This window comes from Scleropages formosus, chromosome 23 (genome assembly GCF_900964775.1).
Source record: "Scleropages formosus chromosome 23, fSclFor1.1, whole genome shotgun sequence".
In the NCBI taxonomy this organism is placed as follows: domain Eukaryota; kingdom Metazoa; phylum Chordata; class Actinopteri; order Osteoglossiformes; family Osteoglossidae; genus Scleropages; species Scleropages formosus.
The window spans coordinates 3,137,033-3,146,911 of record NC_041828.1 but is presented as its reverse complement, the minus strand read 5'-3'; the positions used below and the strand labels follow the sequence as shown (position 1 = coordinate 3,146,911).

At 47.0% G+C, this 9,879-nt stretch overlaps 1 protein-coding gene across 2 annotated transcripts in view; it reads left to right on the top strand.

The window, feature by feature from the left end:
• The first annotated feature begins 7,989 nt into the window (after positions 1 to 7,989).
• Positions 7,990 to 9,879, top strand: part of csmd2 (CUB and Sushi multiple domains 2) — a 246,732-nt gene continuing 244,842 nt past the window's right edge. For both annotated transcript variants that reach the window (XM_029248162.1, XM_029248161.1), the window contains exon 1: positions 7,990 to 8,940. In XM_029248162.1, the coding sequence (XP_029103995.1) occupies positions 8,784 to 8,940 (157 nt within the window). In that variant the 5' untranslated portion in view covers positions 7,990 to 8,783. The remainder of the gene's footprint in view (positions 8,941 to 9,879) is intronic.

The window sequence follows — 9,879 nt, the reverse complement described above, 5'->3', positions numbered from 1 at the left end:
CCACACCCCAGCCATGTCTAACTCATTTCCCGTTTGGCCATTTGCTTAAAGCTTGGTTCCAACCTTTTACATAATTAATTCATAACATAAATTATCTATATACTTTAAAATAAAATTATTAGATAAAGAATACATCTGAAACGATCATCTCTGTAAATAATAATTGTGAAACATTTTGGGGGAAATATTGAATGCTTTCCCAGGAAAATGCTGACGTAAAAACTCATGTGGGTAATTATGATCTAATAGCGCTAATGAAGCCATGAGTTGGAACAGAGATGGGCACTGGAACCTCCCTCCAGGAGCTGCAATAAACATTATTTTCTGCAGCACTGTCTCCTCCAGTGGGAGACAGACATCCTACATCCTGCATCCTGTGTTCGATCAAGTCAAAGATGTCTGACTGTGGTCATCCTGACCCATCCCAAAAAAACTCAGGGACTCATAGTAACTATTATTCAATAAATATTACTTTTAAATATAGCTATAGTGCCTTGCTATCTTATCCCAGAGGGGAAATGGGGCAATGGAAGCGTGGGGCAGGTTTGCAGAGGGGGGTGGAGCAGCAACCAGAACTTCCCATCAACAACTTGTTTGCCCATTGATGAAACTTTTATGAGTCTCTCTTCCTGTTCCCTCCAATCCCCTGTTGTTGGGAATGGGTTATTATTATTATTATTATTGTTGTTGTTAAAGGTATTCCTGCAAAGTGACTTATAAGTACACTGAGCTATGTACAATAATTTACCCATTAGTACAGATGTATAATTTTTACTGGATCAGTTCAGGGCAGGTACCTTGATTAATAGTAATACATCTCATACAAGATTTGAATCCAGATCCTTTGATTGGAAGACAACAATGTGAAAAAGTGCAGAATGCAGTCATCTTTAGTGTCCTGAGTTTGTGGAGGGACAACATGGTGAGCAGGTCTGTGGGAGACCAATCCCTCGGTCCAAGCAGTCCAAAAACAGCAGCCGATCCCACATTCCAAAATTCTCCAGGCGATGGACCTTCTGTCTTTGCTGGTGTCTAAGAACTGCAATTTTGAGAAATTTGGCAGGAATATCCCTTAAAAAGCTGATCCTCTGAAGAGCCACGAAAGAACACAGCTGTATTTTTTTTCTCCTCCATATTTGATCTGACTCTAATCCTTCGACGCTAGTGGGCGGACGGCTCTTTATTTTTGGGTTCCGATGAGCAACGAGAGCACAGCAGCCCTGCAGCCAATACCGGGGAGGTGTCCGCAAACTCTGTGCTGAATCACAGGCCCACCCAGGGATTTTGTGCTATTGCAAACATATTAGATCCTGTGACTTAAAACTAACATTTGAAAATAAGACTTCTGTCTGATAGCTTCTCCTACGTGGGAAAATCGGCAGTGGTAAATCAACTGCGGGAGAGGTTGTACGGTCGCGATGAACTCACATTTGAAATAACTCTAAGATCTCGGGATTTACAGCAATTTTACCTGACGATGCGAGCAGTCGGAGGAGTACTTCCCTTGGGGAGACAACGTGTGGACAACCGAAACGCTCCATTCCCACGACACCTACCAGTTTTGCACCCCCTAATGGCCGAGTCTAGTTTAAGGCTCTCGGCCTTGCTTTCTACAGCGATACCTTCACACGCAGATTGATAGCCCATAATTTGAACATACGCATCAAAGGGAAAGACGATAATTCCCTTGTAAACCGTGAGTGATTTCCTCTTGCTTTATGTACGTGGTATTTAGGCCAAGACTGGGAGGTACCATACGGCTGCGCCAACTGTACTCGCCAAGGAAGAGCACGTTCAGCTGCAGCAGCGTGTGCCCACAGACATGTGCTACTATGGTGTTTACTACATCAGCACTAGAAGGGATACTTTTGCAGAAAGGCTTGCTGAGAACTGTGCATTTACCCATTCCTTACCACATATCACATTACTACACACATCTGATTCTTCCTCCGACAAGTGGTGAAGGCCGAAACCAACGCGAGAGCAGCCCTCCTCAACATTTCAGTTCACCATGCTCCTCTTCTTCCTCTCTGGCTCACTGTTGTCTTCCTAGAGGGGATGGCAAGGGAGGAAGGGGATCGTCAGGACCGGCTGCTCCTCTCTCGCCTCCCTCTGCCGTGTTAGCAGGGCGAGGGCCACAAGTGGGCCATCTGCAGTCCGCTCATGTCAGACACCCCCTTCCGCAAAAGAAGAAGCACAAGATGAATAAAGGGAGTGACATAAGAGAGTCATGTATACGACGGCACACTGAGCGCTCGCTGTCAGGGATGCGAACGCGTTCAAAGACACCGCAAGCTTTGAGCAAAAAGGATTGAGAGTAATAGAGGCTTTCTGTTCCATAACTGGATTGTTCCCAACTTGGAAGCAGTGTTTGGATCATAGAGCATAGTCGAACTACCGGTCGTCATCACAGTCGATCGAGGGATATTTCTGCTCCTGCGATGAAGACCCAAGTCCCACGTCATCACCGCTTCACTTTCCTAGGTTTCCTGTTGGCCGGTGCCCCTCAGATTGGCTGGGAATTACGATTGTTTGGTTCGTAAGAAAAAACACAAGAGGTGACATCGATTTTTTCCCCATATTTCGTTGGCATAAAATAATTAACGGGAAGTGGACTTTGGGAAAACTTGCTCTTGCGGTTCCAGAGAAGGGCAGTGTGAGTCAACTAATCCTCACTTAGGGTACCTGCCCAGCAGCATCGCGCTACCGCCTCCCGAGGGCCTGATGTCTGCAAGATGTTGCACTGCAATCGATTCCGACTAACAGAAGAGAAACATGCTCAGATGTTAATATAGTAATACAAGTTTTTTGAAGCTCGGTGTCTATGCAATGTTACCCTGCCCTTGTCTCACCCAGTTCTTTACCACTGAGAAACTGTCTCTCACTTAACCCCCGTAGGGATGAAAAGGCATGTTTGCTATTTGAAACAGCAGTTACAGCACTCTAACTCATGCTTATATGTTTCACGCTGGCATTGTATTGACAGGTCTGCCCTCGGCATTCATTTGTATTTGGATTTATTTGTGCCGCGATTCATTTGACACGTGTGTGACCAGAAATGTAAAACACACTAATATATGAAGAAATAAGAGTAATTCAAAAAACAACAGCACCTTTAAATGATAATAGAATTGTACTTTTGCTGAGATGTATGTCGCTTTGGACAAAAGCGTCTGCTAAATTAATAAATGTAAATGTAATAGAGTTTTGCCTGTTTGGAAACAAAGCCTTTCTGAGCCTGAAGTCCATTTCCCTCCCACATCCAGACTTCCCATGATCTCAGTGGCTATATCTTCAAGTTCTCACTCAAGCTCTTGATGGTCTGAATATAAGCTCCACCCACACCCCCTTTTCCTAGAGTCATATTTTCTGCACCCTCCAAGCTCTTCCCATGCCTCCTTCTCCCATTCCATGCACAGTTTACCTACTTTCAAGACTGAAAACTTTGAGACTGTAAAGAGATTCTATTTATCTGCGCCAAGCTGTGTGGGTTTTGCTGGAAGCCTGGAAAGTAATTAGGGATATGAGTGAGTCTTCAGCTACGCCCCTTCCTCGCTGCAGGGCAATGTCGGGAAACCTCTGGTTCTAATCACCTGCAAGTGGCAGAGTTATTAATAACCCTCATGGACCAGGTGATGAGACACCTCTGCTTAGGAGCACCCATGAGTCACTCAACCACCCCACACTGGGGAGGCCACCCACCCACTGACCCACTGGCTGCAACCTGAGGACCTGCGTAGCGATGTCTAGCAGCACTTGGCATCATCAATGAGGCAAACAATTGCTGCTTTGGAAATGGGGTACCTTTCAAGCCCACGGAGGAGAAGGGAGTGATGACGTGGATTAAACATTGCCAGATATCTTTGGAGAAAACTTAGGTAACAGTTGATTAGAAAACATTAGTCATCAACACATGTGGGGTTATGAAGGTAATATCCAAATTACTGAATGGTGGAATCGATTTTGCCCCTAAGCCAACCGTTTTCCCTGACCCTCTTTCTGGACATTTCTCCCTTGGCTGATAACTCCATTTTCTGTATACCTGATAATGGCTGCCCATTTTATCCAATCAGGATGCCCAGGAACCTCTTTATGGAACCTGTTAGAAATGGTTCCTCTTTAGGAAGAGCAGGGTATCACCTGGTGGAACCTGTGCTATGTGATAGTGAAAGATAAATGGAAACGTGGCAGTGGCAGCCTGGCAAACAGTGCCTCCGTCTGGACTCTGGACATAAACAACCAGGAAGAGGTGCTGTTGTTAGCTAGGGCAGGTGTTGCTGGGTTGCAAACGTTTGAGGCTAATCCTGTGACGGCGGAGTGGGAGGGCAGGGTTCAATGCCCCGCAACAGACCATGACCCAACAAGGAGGCAGCATTTAGGAGAAATGGGATGCCATCCTTGAACAGGAACGCTGATTCATTCTTTATGTCATTGTCCTTCAACTGGAACACCTTTATTATCAGCTCAATGCTCGTCCAACTCCTTTCCTCCTTCCTGCTCCCGCTGAACGAGACCATCTCCATGGGAATAGCCCTGCTTTTGTGTATTTAGACTATCTGCTGAGATCCTGTGAATCTTTCTAGACCGTAACAGCGACCTTGTTCATTTCACACTGCTCCTCAGAGGAGCAAAAAGCTATCTTCCCCATTCAGTACAGCTGTAGAGAAAACAATCTGGACCATTTAAACAAACCCACACTGGCTCAAGCAGAAGGGGTAGTGAAATGATACATTAAAATTGATCCCTTCATCATTGTCATTTTTGTTTTTATTTGTTTTTCCTGTTATTTTCATTTTCACGAGAAACATGATGACGATCATCATTGCCACCATTAGAACAATACTAATGTGCAGATAGCTGACAAATAAACCCACCACAATAATCAGAATGTTGTGTCTCGCTGAACTGGGTCTGTTTGCTCAGTTTTATTTCCCCCGTGGGGCAGATGCTCTCCCCCGGTATGAATATTTAACAAGGCACTTGTTAGGCACTGGCACCATGGAGGTGTTCCGATGGGGAACAGCCGGTGCACCTGAACAAGGCACCACTTCCACCGACGGAGGAGGACAGATGGCCACCATTTGTGTGGGCTTCGTGGGGGAGAACACGCTGTAGCCCCACGCAAGGCCGCATGCGTTGCAGGATGCGAGGCACCATGGAAGCAGGGAGACGACCCGAGCGAGAAGGCAAACCTCCACAGACAATGATAAAAAATAAAAATGACAGAAAGCGCCGCTTAAAAATAACTTCTTGCCCGTGCTGACAGCAAAGTTAGGAATCTAGCCGAAAAGTGACGAAACACCAGATTCAACACATTTTTTTTCAGTAACATTATTTTTACCAGAATAAATGCACTTGCAGGGTATGTTCACAGCCACAGATAGATTGAGTAACTGAACCAGTGAACCTATCAATCAATCTGTTAATCAGTGAATTAATCAATTAGTTTAAAATCACAGTTGTAGCTATTGGATATTTCAACTTGCCATTCAGCAACTCATTTATTCTAATTAGCTTACTTTTATAATTAGGTGACAAGTAAAATCTTTAAAAGCTATTTTATAGTTCTGCAACAATTTCGTATACGTGGGCGGTCCAACCGAAGAGAGGATGACCATGATGGACAGCTGCCAGGGTCCTGCCCCTACCCTAATTGAATTGTGACTGCCAGCTGCTAGCTCTTCAGGACCAATTTAAGGGGCTATAAAGGCAGCTGGCCTGAAGATTTGGTGAAGTTTTTGGAATTGGTCTAGGACAAGGCTGTCTGAAGAAAAGGTGTTGATGTTTGCGGTTGCTTTATGTCCACCTGGGCCTGATTTTATTGGTTTTGCTTTCTAATGAAACCCCTCTTGGCTGAAGTCTTCTTTTGGTTCAAGTCTCTGTCCTGTGGCTCCCTCCACCCCACAACCAGCCACAATATATATGGGTCTGTGACCCAAATCCAGATTTTGGTGATTTAGATTTCCTACTTTCTTACAGTCTATACCATTTAAAGGATAGATTTTCACTTTTGATCAATGATTTATTTTCTGTGAGCACAACTGCGAGTTCTCTTTTGGGAGTAAATATGGAAAGAGCTTGTCAATATGCTTGATCAATAGATCAGTTCTTCTCAACTCATAATTATTGTGAGCGGTGTTGATTTATCTGCAACAATTCAAAATTTACAGTTTAAGTTAAAGCACATTCTTGTGTTCTTTTTATTGATTGTTACTGTTGCCCGTCATTCCTCATGCAAATTCGTATTTATCAGTTTCATTTCTCACCATCCATGAGTTTACTAACCCCCTTATACGGTTTTTAAATTCCAATCAGTTCAATTATGTAACAATGCAGCAAGTTCCAACATGTCCCTGTATGACTTGTTCCTAGTGAAGTTGTATGAGGTCGATGCTGTTCTGCAGTGTACAGCTGTCAACTAGAAGAACATTAATGGTTTACACGGTGCCTATCAACAACAGCATCAACTAGAACAAATAAATGTGTGTGTATCGGCTCTACTGGAACTATAATAGCGTGACTTGAGTGTATGAGGCTCGTCCATTTACCCGTATTTAGGGGAAGCTTTTATCCAAAGCAATTTACAAATTTAAGCCTCTTACAGTGATTTACACATTCACAGAGAAGGGTAATTTTTATTGCATCAATTCACAGTAAGTGCCTTTATCAAGGCTGCTACAGCTGGAGGTGGGATCTGAACCTGTGTCCTTCATGTGCAGGGCAGTAGCGCTAACCATTATGCCACTAGCTGCTACATCCAGTTCTTAGCATAGCAGTTAAAGTTATATGTTCAAGATCCACACACTACTACTATTTACATTTATTCATTTAGCTGATGCTTTTCTACAAAGTTATGTTTGGAGATGTTAAGATACTTACAGTTATTTACCAATTTAAACAGCTGGGCAATTTTTAGAGGAGCAATTTAGGGTGAGTACTTTGCTCAAGGGTAGTACAGCTAGAGGTGAGATTCAAACCTGCAGCCTTGAGGTCCACTGACAGTAGCTGTAATCCCTACGCTACCACCTGCTACTTAACCCCTGCAGTACTTTTGAATGTGATACTTATCCTGAAATCAATCCTGATAATTTATCCTTAGCCACAGGGTCATGATGAACTGAAGCCTGTCCTGAAAGCTTGGGGTGCGAAGAAGGTTATATCCCAGATGGGACACCAGTCCATTTCAAGACAATTTCACACAGTTATCAAGTTACACATATGCACGCTACAGGTGTGTCTCATGTGTCACCAATGCACATGACATACGTCTTGGATTGTGGGACAAATCCACAGCACCTGGATGAAGTCCACTCAAACATGAGCAGAACGTTCAAACTGAGCCAGATTCGAATCCGTGTCTGAGCTCACAGCACGGGATCTTTGGTGACAAATATTTTCTTGTACGCATATTTACATTTGTGCCTTGTGTGTAGGTTCTGATTTTTTTTTTTCTTTCCTTCAATAAAGACCTTCTTTTGTATGGGGAATCCTGCTGTTCCTCAGCTTTGTCCTGCCCATGTGACCACTTCTGTCCAACATCTGGACACATCCTCGACACACGGTCCATAATCGGTGGAGCCGCCAGTCCACAGTGAGTGTTTCACCACTTGAACTCCTTGTTGTACTTCAGAAGTCATCGAGGGCAGTAGAAAATGATTAGAATAAAAAATAAAAATGGCATTCCAGTTCTTTGTGAAGTTTGTCATTTGGAGATCAGTTTTTACTTCACAGGGGGGCTCTCTTTATGTCGCAAATACAGATCGGAAAAGAGTGTGTTACAGTGAAGCCACGTACAACGGGACTGTTTTTAAGAAATAATTTGAAACGATGTTGATCATTTTCACAGAATTTTGAGAGGCACTGTTTCAGGCGTTGTTAAGTGGTCGTTTTTAATTGCGTTACGAGTTAAATAACGGCGGAGAATCCATGAGAGAGAGAGGGAAGGAGAGAGAGGGAGTGTATGCGAGGCACACACACACGCACAGAGAGAGAGAGAGAGAGAGAGAGGGAGAGAGAGAGCGAGATAGAGAGAGAGAGAGATCAGATCCTGGTTGCTCTGCAGTCCGGCGCTGTGTGTTAAGACAGTAACACACACACACACAAACACACACACATACACTGATCCACGGATCCGCCGATTCAGTCATTCATCGACCCACGGACGCGGGGTGTGTGAGGAACGTGGGAATAGCTGATAACTGATGCGCAGAGACACGGAGAGAAGAGGAGACGAGAGGAGACGAGAGGAGACGAGAGGAGAGGAGAGGAGGAGCAGCGGCACCGGCGAACTTCACCGCAGGAGCAGCAGCATCATCTCCTTCTTGGAAGCGCTTCCATCCTCGTGCGCCGCATGGATCCGCGACAGCGACCCTCCTCACACTATTAAGGGCACCAACAGAGTAAAAGAAGAGGGAAACGAGGAAAGACAGAAATACGAAGCAAACTGAGTGCATGTGCGCCGAAGAGGAGCCGGGCTTCCCAGGGACCCACCGGGATGATGATGATGATGATGTGCGGGATTACTGAGACCGTGGGCTGAGGGGCTGCCCGCCCCCCGCCGCCCCCGCCGCCACTCCGTCCGTCCTCCGCTTCCTTCTCCTTCTCCAGCTTCATCTTCTCTTTTTCTTTTTATTTGCCGTTTCTCTGCGTTGCGGCGCGGCGCGAGCTCTGTCCCCCGGAGCTCGGCGGGAGATGGTTCAGTCCGGCTGCGGGAGCGCGGTCTCCACGCACCGGGGTGTCTCTCCGCTCCCACTCGAGCTCGTCCGTCCGCCGCGTCGCGTCTGATGAGGAGCCCGTCCGAGCGCCCGAACCCTGCCATGACCGCCGGACCGGGCCCGGGGGGGGCGAACGCGACAGTGCGGGCGCGTCCCCGAGGCTGGAGCCGGCTGCTCGCGCTCTGTGTGGGGCTATGCGTGGGGCTGCAGCGCGCCTCCGTCCGCGGTGAGTTCCTCCTCTTGTCCTGCGTCGCCGCCCGTTCAGACGATGTTTGCAAAGCTTTCCGACCCCCCCCCCCCCGCCTCCTTCTCCCTCCCGGGGGGTGTAAGATGCCCCAGTGTGCGCGGTCTCGTGGAGCCTGCGGTGGTCCTGCGTGTGTCGTGTTCCCGTGACACGCTGCTGGTGTGTGCCACTGTGTGTTCTGTGTGTTCCGCTGCTGCCCATCTGTGGCTGTACCCCTCTTCACCCCCCGCCCCCCACCACCCACGTTATTTAATTAACGCACGTCTTTTCCGAGTTCATCCCGCACTCACACACACCCACGTCTCGTGCGTCCTATTGACTTCAGTAATTGTCTCCAGATGTGATTGACGGGGTGGGTGCAGGGGACGAGGGACAGAACGCGTGTGCGCTGGACACACACAGGATGGACGAACGCCTGGTTTCGGGTGGGGGGGGGGGTGCTGTGTGTGTGCAGCGTGTGTGAGGGGTGTTTAAAAGTGGCAGGTGTCACAGCCAGGGCTCGATCGCGTCCCGTCCTCCTGCCTTCACTGACTGATGATCGCTGCTGGATGGAGAAAGTAAACAGCACAACCCCCCCGCAACACACAGCCGGGGAGGAAACGCGGCGTCGCTACTTTGTTACTTTGTGGCTCGCAACCCGTTACTGTTTCCTTCTGTTCCTTCCCCATCAACTGGGTCGTGATGGGAGTCAGTTACCGTGGTTTACCTATGGAGCTGAGCTCTGTGTGTGTGTGTGTGTGTGTGTGTCGGGGGGGTGGAGGGTTGTCTTGGATGTGATCTCACACAAGACGTCTTGCGACCTCTTTGCACTTCAGTGTCCGAGTTATTGATGTGGAACCACCGTCCTTCGTCCTCCCCAAGTGTGTGTGTGTGTGTGTGTGTGTGTGTGGTCATCAGATCATCATCCTCACAGGGCGATGA